This window comes from Triticum urartu, chromosome 6A (genome assembly GCF_056163025.1).
Source record: "Triticum urartu cultivar PI428250 chromosome 6A, HENAU_Tu73, whole genome shotgun sequence".
Taxonomy (NCBI): domain Eukaryota; kingdom Viridiplantae; phylum Streptophyta; class Magnoliopsida; order Poales; family Poaceae; genus Triticum; species Triticum urartu.
Window position 1 is genome coordinate 581064485 of NC_141878.1, and position 16048 is coordinate 581080532.

The 16048-nt window shown below is 45.8% G+C and overlaps 2 protein-coding genes, 1 non-coding gene and 1 pseudogene across 3 annotated transcripts; 3 read left to right on the top strand and 1 right to left on the bottom strand.

The window, feature by feature from the left end:
• Window positions 1–6490: 6490 nt before the first annotated feature.
• LOC147966611 (uncharacterized) lies at window positions 6491–7567 on the bottom strand (annotated as a pseudogene).
• Window positions 7568–9050: 1483 nt separating this feature from the next.
• LOC125515352 (germin-like protein 1-1) lies at window positions 9051–10046 on the top strand. Its single transcript, XM_048680802.2, has 2 exons — window positions 9051–9257; window positions 9354–10046. The coding sequence occupies exons 1-2, from the start codon at window positions 9137–9139 to the stop codon at window positions 9881–9883; spliced, it is 651 nt and encodes a 216-aa protein (XP_048536759.1). The 5' UTR covers window positions 9051–9136; the 3' UTR covers window positions 9884–10046.
• Window positions 10047–11135: 1089 nt separating this feature from the next.
• Window positions 11136–11209, top strand: TRNAV-CAC (transfer RNA valine (anticodon CAC)). The gene has a single exon. It is a non-coding gene; the product is annotated as a tRNA-Val (tRNA).
• A 2954-nt stretch (window positions 11210–14163) lies between these two features.
• LOC147966612 (F-box protein SKIP3-like) lies at window positions 14164–14900 on the top strand. Its single transcript, XM_087530889.1, has 3 exons — window positions 14164–14487; window positions 14629–14718; window positions 14841–14900. Exons 1-3 carry the CDS (start codon window positions 14164–14166, stop codon window positions 14898–14900), a joined length of 474 nt encoding a protein of 157 aa, XP_087387015.1.
• The last annotated feature ends 1148 nt before the right edge of the window (window positions 14901–16048 follow it).

A 16048-nucleotide genomic window follows, 5' to 3' on the forward strand; every position in this document is an offset into this window, starting at 1 on the left:
ATAAAATCATCTTTAATAATATGCCAACATTTCTTATAGAATTCAGCCGGAAACCCATCTGGTCCCGGTGCTTTATTCAGCTTCATTTGGGTTATGGCCTGATGAACCTCTTTTTCAGTAAACGGTGTAGAGAGAACATCGTTCTCTGCTGCCTGTAATTGAGGTATATCATCAATCACAGACTCATCAAGAGACACCATGGATATATTCGGGGGTCCAAAAAGTTTTTATAATAATTAGAGATATACGATTTCAGATTTTCATGTCCCACTATTGTCCCCTCATCCTGTTCAAGCTGTATGATTTTCTTCTTCTTATGTTTACCATTTGCAACCATGTGGAAAAATTGCGTATTGTCGTCCCCTTGGACAACCTTTAGCGTTTTCGCACGCAACGCCCACTTAAGCTCCTCCTCTCTCAGGAGAGCACGTAGACCTTGCTCAGCCTCGGACTTGGTTCGATGCTCCTTAACAGAAAGGAGAGTGACTTCAGCCTTTAAGTCTAGTGCCTCAATCAGTTGAGTAAGACGCTCCTTTTCCTGTTTGTAAATCTCACTCTCATTTCTGGCCCAACCTCTCAGAAATTGTCGTAGATGTCTAATTTTATTTTGCCATCTCTCGACATGCGTCCTTCCCGTAACCGGCTTAGCCCATTCGCTCTTCTCCTTATTGTAAAATACATGTCCATTATTTGAGGAATAAAGTCTTTTCCTTTCAAAAAAGTCTTTCTTTCTGGATCTCACATGGTATGGTACGAAATACTACAATCTTTATTTGCCTTTGTTGCTTACCTCTTATGAATGCCCTAAACATGGGCCATTCTTGAGTTACGTGTCTCTTTTTTAACTGACGTTTTGTTGTCTTTTTTGAATAAATCCTTTATGGTGTTTATACTAAACTATGCATAACGAATACATCGTTTGCTAGTAATACATTAGCCAAAAAAGAAGGTGACTCCCCATTCCAAATAATAGTTCAGGGATCCATCACAAAATTAGGAAGGCTGTCATCAGCGCTATTAGCTTCCCTAGGGCAATGAATGAAAGAAACAAAACTGAAGTTGTGAGATAAGAACATGCACTCTTCGAAGATGGCTGCAGCGGGGCCTATAGAATTACCTACTTGCTTCATCACTTCCACCGCCTCGAGACAGTCTGATTCAATACTCAAAAAGAAAAGGAGACAATCTGATTCAACTTCCATAGAACTATAGCCGACCTGACCTGCCAAGATCAGACCGTGTAGAAGTGTCCTCGGTGTTAGATCACTGGATCGGTTAGGGTTAGGGATCCCGACGGTCCTACCTTCTCCTTTGGCTGACGAGCTCGAGCCAGAGCTGGCCATGGTGAAGTAGCGGCTGGTGATGGCGGAGAGTGGGCGAGGTGGTGGCGGTGCTTCCCGTCACTACTGCGGAAACCCTAGATCGGAAGGGATTGTCGGTGGGGTGTGCGGCTTGCGACGAACCTCATCTTGCGAGCCGCCGGTCCCCACCTCTTTATATGGCGCAATGTGACAGGGGCCCGCCAAACATAGTGGGTTGGGCGCCCCCGATCAGGGCGCGGATCTAAGGGCCCGATGGACCGTTGGACCCACACGGAGGAGATCAACCTAACATTCTCCCCCTTGATCTCAACTTTACTTTTAACCTTATACTTTCTAGTTTATTTGTTTCGTCACATGTTGGTACATAGAGCATGTTTCATCGTCACAGCTTAATTGCCGATAGAATCATACAGCTACAACATATGTTTTGTTCAGAAACAAATTTTGTTCCTTTTTGGGCCTATCCAGGAATCATAAGGCTTTCCCTTAAACCCATGTCGGCTAAGTGTTCCTTGAACACATTGGATCGTAAGCCTTTCTTTAGCGGATCCGCAAGCATATCTTTTGCCCTTATATGCTTGAGACTTATAGTTTGATCCTGGATTTTATCTTTCACAACATAATACCTAATCTCTATTGTTTTGGCAGCATTACTCGATTTGTTGTTGTGAGCATAGAATACTGCGGGCTAGTTGTCACAGTACATCTTTAGTGGTTTGTGAATACAATCTACTACTTTCAAGTCGGGTACAAATTTTTTTAGCCATATCGTCTGCCCCGTGGCTTCGAAGCATGCTATGAATTCTGCATACATCATGGATGATGCAAGTATCGACTGTTTGGAGCTTTTCCACGAAATAGCTCCCCCAGCGAGAGTGAATACGTACCCTGACGTGGATTTTCTATCATCTTTGTCCCCCGCAAAATCTGCGTCTGAATACCCTTTTATCTCTAGGGAATCACTTCTCCTGTATATTAGCATGTAGTCCTTCGTGTCTTGCGCATAACGTAATGTTTTCTTTACCATCTTCCAGTGCTCTATGCCTGGATTCTCTTGATATTTACCGAGTACCCCGATGATAAAGGCTAAGTCAGGGCGAATGCACACTTGTGCATACTGTAAGCTGCCAACTGCCGAAGCATATGCTACTGCTTTCATTTGATCGATCTCGTACCGGTTCTTGGGACATTGGAATTTCCCAAAACTATCGCCCTTGACTATTGGAGCAGGTGTGGCTTTACTCGCATGCATATTATACTTTTTAAGAACCTTTTCTAAATATGCTTTCTGCGATAGTTCTAAGACTCCATTGTTCCTATCTCGGTGAATTTCTATGCCCAAAACATATGATGCTTCACAAAGATCCGTTATGTTAAAATTTGAGGATAAGAACTTCTTTGTTTCTTGTAGTAGACTAACATCACTACTAGCAAGCAGGATATCATCCACATTTTTAAACTTTGCATAAATGCAGTTATCCTCAATATTTTCTTTGAATCCAAAACTTTTAATCGTTTGATTGAACTTTAGATACCACTTTCTAGAGGCTTGCTTTAATCCATAAATGGATTTCTTCAGGCGGCATCCCATATTTTCCTTGCCTTCCATGATAAAACCCTTGGATTGTTTCATATAGACATTTTTTCTAAATCCCCGTTGAGAAATGTCGTCTTTACATCCATTTGATATAACTCTAAATGAAAATGAGCAACTAATGCCATTATGATTCTGAAGGAATCCTTACATGAGACTGGAGAAAATTTCTCATTGTAATCTATCCCTTCTCTTTGTGTAAATTCTTTTGCCACAAGTCTTGCTTTATACTTTTCTACATCCCCTTTAGAGTCATACTTAGTTTTATACACCCATTTGCAGCCTACTGTCTTGGCTCCTTTAGGAATTTCCTCTAAGTCCCAAACATATTTGGAACTCATCGATTTCATCTTTTCTTCCATTGCCCTCATCCACTTCGATGAATGAGGGATTCTCATGGCTTCTTCATATGAGGTGGGATATTTTCTGTATGAACTATTTTCGTGTTATAAACTTTATAATCAATAGAAATAGCTGACTTTTTGTGTCTTGTAGACCTTCTAAGGGCCTCAGTTTCTGGCACATTCTGTGCCTCAACGTCTGGCCCTTCTTCTAAAATTTGTTGTTGCACCTCCCTTTCATGATCAACAACGGGTTCAGTCGGCTCCTGACGGACATGTTCCGGGTCTACCCCCATAGTTGTCATCAGTGGAGCTGCAAGTGGTAGTGAGAAAAATGGCTCCTGAATCATCGGATTAGGTGCATGCACCCTCTTCTCCTCAAGATCAATTTTCCGAGCTACCAAGCCCCCCCTCATCATTTCGTCCTCTAAGAAGATTGCATGTCTTGTTTTTACAAACTTTGTATATCTGTCTGAGCAGTAGAAACAAAAACCCTTTGATCTGTCTGGATAGCCAATGAAGTGGCAACTCACTGTCTAACTTTGCAATGTTTGGATTAAACATTGTGGCCTCAGCAGGGCACCCCACACCCTGAATTGTTGTAGGGAGGGCACCCTTCCTGTCCATAGCTCGTACGGTGGTTTGCGCACTGACTTGCTTGGTACTCTATTGAGAATGTGAATGGCGGTTTTAATCGCCTCCATCCATAATCCCAATGGCAAGTTGGAATAACTCATCATGCTGCGCACTGCTACCTCTTGAGCATGCGTTGGTTTTTCCTTGTCCTACGAATAAAAATTAGTAAAATAATGTGGATGAATAAGATTTTGCTCGATTTTGGATCGGATTTGGCGGCATGGCCAAGCAGGTATCAATCCAGTAGGAGATAACACACAAGTCACCTAGTACCTGCACAAACAACCAAGAACCTCGCAACCAACACGATAAAGGGTTGTCAATCCCTTCATGATCACTTGCGAAAGTGAGATCTGATAAAGATAGTAAGATAAATATTTTTGGTATTTTGTTTGTATAGATTGGAAAGTAAAGATTGCAAAATAGTAAACGAGATGCAATAATAAAAGAGATGCAATATAATAAGAAATAGACCTGGGGGGGCATAGGTTTCACTAGTGGCTTCTCTCATGATAGCAAGTATTACGGTGGGTGAACAAATTACTGCCGAGCAATTGATAGAAGAGCGCATAGTTATGAGAATATATAGGCAATGGTTATGAACATAGGCATCATGTCCGTGTTAAGTAGACCGAAACGATTCTGCATCTACTACTATTACTCCACACATCTACCACTATCCAGCATGCATCTAGAGTATTAAGTTCATAAGAACAAAGTACTCTTTAGGTGAGATGACATGATGTAGAGGGATAAACTCAAGCAATATGATATAAACCCCATCTTTGTATCCTCGATGGCAACAATACAATACGTGCCTTACTTCCCCTACTGTCACCGGAAAAGGACACCGGAAGATTGAACCCAAAGCTAAGCACTTCTCCTATTGCAAGAAAGATCAATCTAGTAGGCCAAACTAAACCGATAATTCAAAGAGACTTGCAAAGATATCAAATCATGCATATAAGAATTCGGAGAAGAACCAAATATTATTCATAGATAAACTTGATCATAAATCCACAATTCATCGGATCTCGGCAAACACATCGCAAAAAGGTATTACATCGAATAGATCTCCAAGAACATCGAGGAGAACTTTGTATTGAGAACCAAAGAGAGAGAAGAAGCCATCTAGCTAATAACTATGGATCCGAAGGTCTGGGGTAAACTACTCACACATCATCGGAGAGGCTATGGTGTTGATGTAGAAGCCCTCCGTGATCGAATCCCCCTCTGGCAGATTGCCGGAAAAGGCCCCAGATGGGATCTCACGGGTACAGAAGGTTGCAACGGTGGAAAAGTGGTTTCGTGGCTCCCCTGATGTTTTTAGGGTATAAGAGTATATATAGGCGAAAGAAGTACGTCAATGAAGCTCCGTGGGGCACACGAGGGTGGGGCGTGCCTACCCCCGTGGGCGTGCCCTCCTATCTCATGGAAGCTTCACGGAGTTTCAGACTTCTACTCCAAGTCTCCTAGTTTGCGTTTGTTCCAAGAAAGATCCTCGCGAAGGTTTCATTCCGTTTGATATTCCTTTTCTATGAAACACTGAAATAGGCAAAAAAACAAAAACCGGCACTGGGCCTCCGGTTAATAGGTTAGTCCCAAAAATATTATAAAAGAGCATATTAAAGCCCATTAAACATCCAAAACAGATAATATAATAGCATGGAACAATAAGAAATTATAGATACGTTGGAGACATACTACGCACCATATCCATAAGTGTACGGTTGCGCCTTTCAGCTACTCCATTTTGCTGAGGCTCGCCCGGCATTGAATACTGGGCTACTATGCCAGTCTCCTGCAAGAACTTTGCAAAAGGTCCAGGAACTTGGCCATATGGAGTGTACTGACCGTAGTACTCCCCCTCACGGTCGGACCTTACTATCTTTATTCTTTTATAATGCTAAGTTTCAACCTCATCTTTGAATATTTTAAATTTATCCAACGCTTTCGATCGTTCTTTGATTGGATATATATAACCATAGCGAGAGTAACCATCTGTGAATGTTACGAACGAGTCATATCCATCCACACTTTTCACCGGAAATGGTCCGCAAATGTCAGTGTGGTTGATTTCTAGTATGCCTGTGCTATGGATTGCACCCTTTTTGATTTGTTTTATATACTTTCCTTTAATGCAATCTATGCAGTGTTCTAAGTCTGAGAATTCTAACGGAGAAAGAATTTCACTTTTGACTAATCTTTCTATTCTCCCCTTGGAAATATGGCCCAAGCGACAGTGCCATAATTTCGATGAGTCGAATGTTCTCTTTCTTTTCTTTCGTTCTTTATTCGACGCGGAAACATGTTCTTTCACATTGCATACAGAATAAACTTTTTCATGAAGTGATAAGAAATAAAGCTCATCGTGTAGTACAACATCACCCACATAAGCATTATTTAACCATATAGCACACTTGCCATGTCCAAAATAACATTCATAATTATCTTTGTCCAAACAAGAAACACTTATTAAGTTTCTATAACATGATCGAACAAATAAAACATCTCTAAGTAGAAGATTGAATCCATCAGCTAACTCCAAGGAGATATCACCGACAGCTTCAACTTCTGCTTCAACTCCGTTTGCCACTTCAATGCGTCTTTCGCTTCCTAGCATAGTCCGCGTCGAATGGAATCCCTGTAAATAATTTGCAACATGAACAGTTGCTCCTGAGTCAATCCACCAAGTGGATTTTGAAAACGATGTATACAAGGATTCATTTACAAATGAAACTATATTATTACCTCTTTTTGCCACGATTGACTTTAGCCAATCAGGGCAGTCGACCTTGTAATGCCCAATCTTCTTACAGTGGAGACACATGTCTTTGTTCACTGGGAAAGGCTTCTGTTGATGCTGACAGGGAGCTTTACCATGTGGCTTTGAGGGGGAACTTTTGCTGTTCTGCTTGTAATTCTTTTTCTTCTGATCCTTCACATAGTTGAGTGAACCACCATGTGAGGCTTTGAGTCTATCCTCTTCTTGGACAACATTGCTATTGTCTTTTCAATGACCCATGTTCCAGGTGACATATTGTAGTTCACAACAAAAGTTTCAAACTCCTTTGGCAGTGAAGCCATGACTAGATGAACTAGGAGCTTTGGTTTGATCTCCAGATCCTCATCCATGGGCTTGAGCTTTGCTACCATATTGCTCATCTTGAGGATGTGCTCTCTTATTCCATGACTACTATCTGTGTAGTGTTCTGTCACCAGTTACTTTAACACCTGGGTGGCATATATCTTTGAAGAGCCACTGAACTGGCTCTTTATCTTTGTAAGCAACTCCCCTACGGAAGTGCACTCTGCAATGGAGCCCACAATGGTGCTCTCAATTGTATTCTTTATGCATGCCATGCACTTTTCGTTTGCATTGACCCACTTCTGATTTTCTATGGAGTATGACATCTCCAAAGTAGCATAACCCCCCCCTTCTTTTTATCCCATGCAGCATCATCATCAGTTGCCGCTCTAACTGGCTCTTTAGGCTTGACCGGCTGTGGAGTGTCCACAACCCAGTCCTGCTCAGCACAGACAAATGTCAGTTCTACTTTCTTCCTCCACTCAGTGTAATTGTCACCTCTGAGTGTCGGAACATCTTTTAGGCAACTCATCAAGTGAAAGCCTCCTTCTCCTTTAGCTGACGAGCTCGAGCCAGAGACGGTCATAGTGAAGTAGCGGTCGGTGATGGCGAAGAGTGGGCGAGGTGGTGGCGGTGCTTCCCGTCACTACTGCGGAAACCCTAGATCGGAAGGGATTGTCGGTTGGTGTGCGGCTTGCGACGAACCTCATCATGCGAGCCGCCGGCCCCCACCTCTTTATATGACGCAGTGTGACAGGGGCCCGCCAACCATACTGGGCTGGGCGCCCCCGACCACGGCGCGGATCTAAGGGCCCGATGGGCCGTTGGACCCACACGGAGGAGATCAACGTAACACTCACCTCTGATGTTACTGCATGTCTGCATTTTAAGTATGAGCAATTTTTGGTGTGTTTTGACAGCCTCGTCGGCCCAAGACGGACGTGATCGTCGTGCATAGCCCTCCATGTAATAACTATTTTGAAAATAAGGTATATGGTTGCAAATGGTAAAATTTAAGATCTGTCCGGTCACAGTCCGCGCGTGTTCGCGGGTTTCGGTTGTAGATGCTCTAACTACCATGAACAACATCAGATTCTTTGGCATAAGTCTCGCCTCGCCCTCGCTGCTTTGTCCGCTATATTTGAAAATATGGTGAGTGGCTGAGTGCTCTGTTTAGCCCACGGAAAAATTATTCCCAAAAGAAACAAAAGTCTCCGATAGGGCATGGGGTTGGGCACCATGATTTCCACTAACAATTATGTAAGTAGTCCTGACAATTAAGTAAGTACTACGAGAGCTGTTCCAGCTCAGCCTCGCAAGCAAAAAAAGTCAGAAGGCATCCTTCTCCTCTCCTCTTCCGGAATAAAATCTGGATGGAGTTATTGACCAGAATGGCTCCTCTTTGATGCAAGTGGAATTGATTACTGGCTGGGACAGCTTGCCATCAATTAGGCAGGGGTATGTATGTATTGGTCAATCACCATGAGGTCTAACGGTATTACCGCTGTCCGGATTTATTAGACCTTCTTTTATTTTGGGCTGAAATTTGATCAAAGATTTAACTAAACAAATGTAAACTATATGTCACGAATGCTATACTACCGGAAACCTCTTTCAAATACAAATCCAAAAATATACTTTTTGTAGCATATATTTTATATTTTATATTAGTCAAATAGATAGTCAAACTTCGACCTAAATATAAGGGGCCTAATAAATCGGGAGGGAGGGACCCGGAACTAGCATGTGCAACTACTCGATACACCCGTCGCCATGCATGTGCAATCGTGCATTGTTCGTGGCAAGAGACCCGCAAAAATGGGGTTGTTGTTTCCTCGTGTCTCATAGCGTGACACCGAATGGATTGGACCATGGATCTGATTCAGAGTAGCAGCAGGAAGCCTCCATGCAGCGGGTAAACAACTAGTATATCTCCATTGGCTCCAAATTAATGGAATCGTATGCTTGCTTCTCCCTCGCCATCCGACCCTGTCGCCTCGTCGCAGCCTACCCCTGTTTGACCTTGAGATGGCGATGCCATCCATAGTTCCACACACGAATCACCTTGCCTACAAGTACCACCTCCTACCTCTGCTATTTCCAGACCCAAGCTATACCACCAAGCTCGTAGCAAGCAAGCATTGAGCAATCAACCATGGCGAGGCTTCAGCTTTCCGTCCTAGCGGCCTGCACCGTCCTCTTCGTGCTCGCCGCCCCCTCCCTCGCCGGCGACCCCGACATGCTTCAGGACGTCTGCGTCGCCGACCTGGCATCCCGTGAGTCATCCTGCGAAATTATGTGTACTTCTTCTTTGCATCCTGGTGTCCTGGTTGTTGCTGACGCGGTGTGTTCGTCCAAATGCTTTGTGGCAGCGATCAAGATCAACGGCTTCCCGTGCAAGGCCAACATCACGGCGGACGACTTCTTCTTCGCCGGACTCAAGAAGGCCGGCAACACCAACAACCCGGCTGGTTCCATCGTCACCGCGGCGAACGTGCAGTCATTCCCCGGGGTGAACACGCTCGGTGTGTCCATGGCCCGCATCGACTACGCGGTCGGAGGGCAGAACCCGCCGCACACCCACCCGCGCGCCACCGAGATCATCTTCGTCACCAAGGGAACCCTCGAGGTGGGCTTCATCACCACCGCCAACAAGCTCTTCACTAGGTTCGTCACCGTCGGAGAGGTGTTCGTCTTCCCGCGTGGCCTCGTGCACTTCCAGCAGAACAGGGGACATGGCCCCGCCTCCGTCATCGCCGCCTTCAACAGCCAGCTCCAGGGCACACAAGCCATCGCCACCACACTCTTCGCTGCCACACCACCAGTGCCAACCGACGTGCTGGCCAAGGCCTTCCGGGTTGATAACGAAGACATCGACGCCGTCAAGGCCAGGTTCAAGTAGGGAGCCTCTGTCGTCGGCAACTCTCCATCCGTTTCGGAAGAAAAGAATCATCTGTTCAGTGTGTTCGTTACTGAATAAATTGATGTAGCATGCCGTGTAGTTGATTTGTTCACGTGTATGTTACGTTTGTTTGTCTTTGAAATAATAAAACGTGTTTTTGTTCCGCGCGGTGTATGTTACATTGATGTGTTATACATCATCGTTGTAAAAATGTCAACAAATCTATAAACCTGTAGTTTTGTCATCTACTAGCAAGATTCTCGTACGTTGCATGTGACATCAAGATGCATTTGTATGAGTAGTTTTTTGTGAGAGAAAATGATGAACAAGGGAAGACCTTATTTGTAAATGTGGAGAGATGTGTGGGTATGTTTTTACAAAATCGCCATAGTTTTCTTCCTATCCGTCAGATATAAATCAGACGGCCTATATTGCAGGATGACAGGCACACCATCATCACCAACTCTATTTTTTATAAAAATAGAGATATTTGTTGTAAGGACTAAGGGCAACTCCCATAGATCGACCTAAATGGACACATAATATATACTCCTATGTGTCTTGTCCGTTTAGATCGCCCGACGGACACCAAAAGTATACTTGTGTCCCACCTACCAGTGCGCCCAACGTCGGGCAACATTTCAGTTTTTTGCCCAAATTTTGAAATAAAAATATATATACAATCTTACTTGCATTTGTTGCTTACCTATCATGAATGCCCTAAACAATATAATAAGGCCATTCTTGAGTTTTGCCATCGTTTTTTTTTCAAGTCGGAGTTTTGTCGTCTATTTTTTTACACCAAAACACCCCTTTTATTCATTGGTGATCAAAGTTACATCATGAACAAGCAGAGACAATGCCATCGGGGGGTTCATCCAACCGAACAGAAGGGATACTGAATTTTGCTAAGCTAGCTAGCTCAAGAGCTACCTTATAGGACAGCGTTCATACAAAGTCTGAGGGAAATCACATTACAGGTGATAGCAGTCTGCAAGGCGCCTAACCAGCGGCCCTAACAGCACTAAACGAGGCCCATATATAATCCAGTTGAACGTCTTCATACGTTTTCTTCAGGTAATATCTACTCTCTCCGTCCCAAAATTCCTGTCTTACATTTATCTAGATACGGATGTATCTGATATTAAAATGCGACTTGATACATCCGAATTTAGACAAATCTAAGATAAGAATTTTGAGACGAAGGGAGTACCAACTTTAGATAAACTAGTCGACAGGAATAAAACAAGTCGTCTGGGTGGTGTAGTTGGTTATCACGTTAGTCTCACACACTAAAGGTCCCCAGTTCGAACCTGGGCTCAGACATTTTTTTTCTTTTTTTGTCCATGATTTTTTGTTTTTGCAATCTCTCAAGATGAATTCTTCCTTGTCCGCTGTTACCCGCGAGTGTCAGTCGTCGTCTAGGGTGATGCTTAGCAGGAAGATTGAGGCGCCGACCTCGTCAGAGCTTCACAGGCCACGGTGGCCGTCAGTGAGCTGTTGCTCCTCTTTGTTTACCTGTGTATAATTGATGTATTGGCGGCAATCCTACTGACTAATAACAATGAGATGAATCAGGCTGGTGGGCTATGCTGATTTATAACCATAGTTTTAAATAGCCGGCTATAGTCCTGCTATGTTTGAGGTTGTTGCCGTTAAATGATTTCATGTACAATTTGCCGTTATAGCTTCGCTATAACCCGCCATAGCCAAGCTATAGCTATTTTTAAGGATCATCGCTAAATGCCATAGCCTGCTATTTAAAACATTGTTTATAACCAATGAAAAAATTATTGGTAGCCGCTAGCGCTCTGGAATGCTATCAATTGGGAGGTAATTATAGAAAGAGTGAATTCCCGTTCTTACCTCATATTTTGACATTCTACACTAATTACCCGATTTAGCAAAATTTCATCTATTTTACCCCATTTAGCGAAATTTCTGCCACGGTTTACCCTGTTTAAAATTTTGCGAGTGTTCAGACCGACAGGTCCCAATTGTCAGGGCCAGCTGGCATGCCACATCGGCGGTTTTTCCCCGTCTATTTCTCTCTCTCCTGAACCGGTCCTTGTAGCTTATCCCGACCGGACCGGCCCGATGGTGGTCGCTCGCGTCAGTGTCCAATGCACAATGCTCGAGTCAGTCACTATCCACAGTCACTCCCAATCGATTGCATCGCCCGTCCAGGCTTCCGACCACATGTACTCGTCAGGCTCACTCGAACCTAGGGTTAGGATTGTCAGCCAGCGGCGGCAGCGGCGCAATTTCATACCTCCTCGAGGCTCGAGCCACGTTGTATGGCCGCGACATCAAGGGAAGAAACGACACCATGGAATCCGGCTCCGTAAATCTCGCTGGTGTCTGGCCACGACATCAAGGCACGAAACGACCCTATGGAATCTGGCTCCATCAAGCTCGCCGACATCGGCGTGGGCGCGTCCATGTACGTGACCCCATCAGGTTGTGCTCAGTTGATGGCGGGTCTTTGGCGACCGCTAGTCTAACAAATCAATGAGGTTAGTGAACAAATAAGTGCTCTCAGTCGTACCCCATTCCACGTGATATTGACCATCTCCATCATATATAGCAATTTGTGTATTCTGAAATTTTCCTGACTCATGCATTGGCCGGTGAGGTGTTTGATTCAGACAGAATTAAAATGCTTATTAGAAGATCACGTGTATGCATATCACCCTTCTGTGACAAAGGTACATTATATATTTTTTAACATTTTGAATATTGTTGAAAATCTTTTACTTTCTTGTTTGCTGCAGGATCGTATGTGTGATTCGAAGGAAGGCAAGCGATGCATGCCGTGAATATTAGTTGGAGGCCAGAGTGGTGTGCCCCGACTCAGGCGTTGTGCGTTGGACGCAAGCGACCTAGTCAGCCTGGTCGGGAGAAGCTGCGAGGACCGGTTTGACATGCCAGGTGGACCTGACAATTGAGACCTGCCCATCAAAATGCTCACAAAATTGTAAACAGAGTAAATTGTGGCAGAACTTTTGCTAAATGGGGTAAAATGGATGAAATCCCGCTAAATGAGGTAATTAGTGTCAAAAATATGAAAATAAAGAGTAAAAACTGGAATTCACTCTTATAGAAATCTAGGTGCTCCCTTTCTATTTGTAGGATTGACCTGGAAGATTTAGGTTATGTCGAATTGTTCTATTCAGTACGTGAGGTGCACAATAGAGGTCACTTTGGTGCTTCTATTTAGCTTCCCGGACGCGTCTCTCTCCCTCTCTCCCGCCATGTAGGTTTGGGCCGTTTGGCGCTTCTATTCTGCTTTCCGACTCTGCCATGGTCTCGGTCTGATGTACGTCCCTATATATATTTTTTAGAAATGAAGGAGGACCCCCGGTCTGTATCTAGACGATACATGCAGTCATTTTATTAATTATTCATACAAGACCGTACAAAGTTATATAAAAATAAGATTAAAACCACCGTCTAGACAACATCTATCGCTACTTCTATCCAGTTAATAAAGGGATGCTGATAGTCTAGGCTTAATATCAAAACAGACCTTGCACCAAACCTAACATCTAAGACCCGAGGTCCCAACCAGAACGCCTGCCGGGTATGAGGCACCCACCAGTCCGGTGCACTCCTCAACCTGGACGTCTGCCGGGTATGAGGCCGTTGCAGCCACCTGCCACCAATCCATCTTTAGTGCTATACTGTGCATGTACCTTGCCAGTCTAACTGTCGTCGACGCCACCACGACGCCAGACAACGCCACCATCCTGCGCTCGTCCATCATCATACGCCCACTGGCGAGACCCCGCTGCTCCATGCCACTGAGACCCGCCGTTGTCGACGTGTCAGATACCACACCGCTCCTTCTTTAGTCTCCTCCAGCCAACACTTGCTCCAAAACGATGCCGCCAGGAGGGAGAACGACATTGAAATGTCGCCATCTTCCGATCCGGTAGATCCAGATCTAGGGTTTCCACCGGAACCTTCCGATCAGGTTGACGTGACCTGCAACGACGATGCCTCGAGAAGGGAACGACGTCCGAGACGCCGTCATCGTCCGCCATGACCACAGTCAGGCGTGATTTTCACCAGAAGCCAGAGCGTCCCGATCTCGTGGTTGGCTGGAACGAAGCTCTATGCCGAACCGGTGACGCCGCCGCCGATCCGGTCCCACCACCGTGCGACGCCCCCAATGAAGATCCCGATTGAGATCGAAGACGACCCCGACCGAAACCCCGCCATGAGCGCCACCGCACCGCGCCACCTCCTCCTAGCCCAGTCGCCGTCGGATCCTATATATGGCCACGAGTTCCAGATCATCGGAAGGACAGAGCCGCACGCATAACAAGAAAACGCCAGCCGCCTGCGAGATGGAGCGACTGCCGGAGGAGCTCCTCGTGCGCGTGGTCTCGCTCACGTCGCCACCGGACGCCTGCCGCGCGGCCGCCGTCTCTCGGGCCTTCCGCTCCGCGGCGGACTCCGACGTCGTGTGGTCCTTGTTCCTGTCCCATAACCTCCCACGGTTCGCCAAAGTCGAGCTCCCCCGCACGTCGCCGTCGAGCAAGAAGGAGCTGTTCCGGCGCCTCTCCGACCAGCCAGCTCTCCTCCTACACAAGTTGGCGGTACGCTCTCAAGTTCTCAACCCAGCTGGCTAGTTAAGCATGCCGCTTAATTTTCTTTATCGTTCATGCATGCGATACCTTCTTGCAGTTTAATTAATAGGCTTAATTGAATGTCGTTTTCTGTTGAATTACTTGATGCAGAGCATGCAACTGGACAGGGCTACCGGCGCCCAGCGCTTCATGCTTTCGGCGAGTGTGCTGCAGATTCCTGGGTGCAGTAACCTGGCACCTGTAGGTTCACTTTCGAACTGCAGCAAACGAAACAAAAGGTTTAAACCGTCTCTAACCTTATATTAGCTCGGTCCTAAAAAGCTTGTTTTAGGTTTATCTTTTTTTTTCACGAATACGCAAAGCTTGCGTATCTTTCATTGATAGAAGAAGTTGAAACGAAAATACAGAAGGGGTACATGTAGAATATGAAGTATAGGCTATGCAAACACAATACATTGACCGGTGCACCAGACGCGTATATATGAGTACAGAGAGGGGCCACAACCTCGACTATACAAAGGAAACAGGAGGTGGGCTCAATACACAATATACACGTACACAATATACTCAACACCCCCCCCCCCCCCCCCGCGCAGTCGAAGCGGTGCCAGTGACGCAGAGACTGGAATGACACTCCTCGAAGGTGGAAGTCGGCAGGCCCTTCGTCATCACATCGGCGAACTGTTGTGCAGTCGGAACATGAAGGACCCGAATACGTCCAAGGGCCACTTGCTCGAGCACAAAGTGAATGTCCAGCTCAATGTGCTTAGTCCGGCGATGATGAACGGATTTGGCGGAGAGGTACACCGCAGAGACGTTGTCGCAGTAGACAACCGTAGCCTGGGAGATATCGTGATGCAGCTCCTGAAGTAACTGTCGTAGCCAGGTGCACTCGGCAACAACGTTAGCCACAACTCGGTACTCAGCCTCCGCGCTGGAGCGCGATACTGTGGGTTTTCGCTTGGACGACCACGAGACGAGTGAAGGACCGAGGTAAACGCAGTAGGCGGAGGTGGACCGACGAGTGTTGGGGCAGCCAGCCCAGTCTGCGTCGGAGTAGGCCACCATCTCTAGAGAAGCGGACGCCGTGAGGGCGAGCCCAAGAGTCATCGTGCCGCGAATGTAACGGAGGATCCACTTCACGAGAGTCCAATGGGAGTCACGAGGGATGTGCATGTGGAGACACACCTGCTGAACTGCATACTATAGATCCGGTCGGGTGAGAGTCAGATACTGAAGAGCACCGACAATGGACCGGTAGAAGGGAGCATCCGACACTGGCGAGCCCTCAAGAGCAGAAACCTTGGCCTTCGTGTCAACAGGAGTAGCAACAGGGTGACAGTTGAGCATGCCAGCACGATCAAGGAGCTCGTGCGCATACTTCTGCTGATGAAGAAAGAAGCCATCCGGTCGGTGAACGACCTCAATGCCAAGAAAATAATGTAGAGCACCCAAGTCTTTGATGGCGAACTCGTCACGCAGCCGGAGAGTAATCTGCTGAAGAAGAGCTGCGGAGGAGGCCGTCAGGATGATGTCGTCGACGTAGAGGAGCAAATATGCAGTCGTGTCA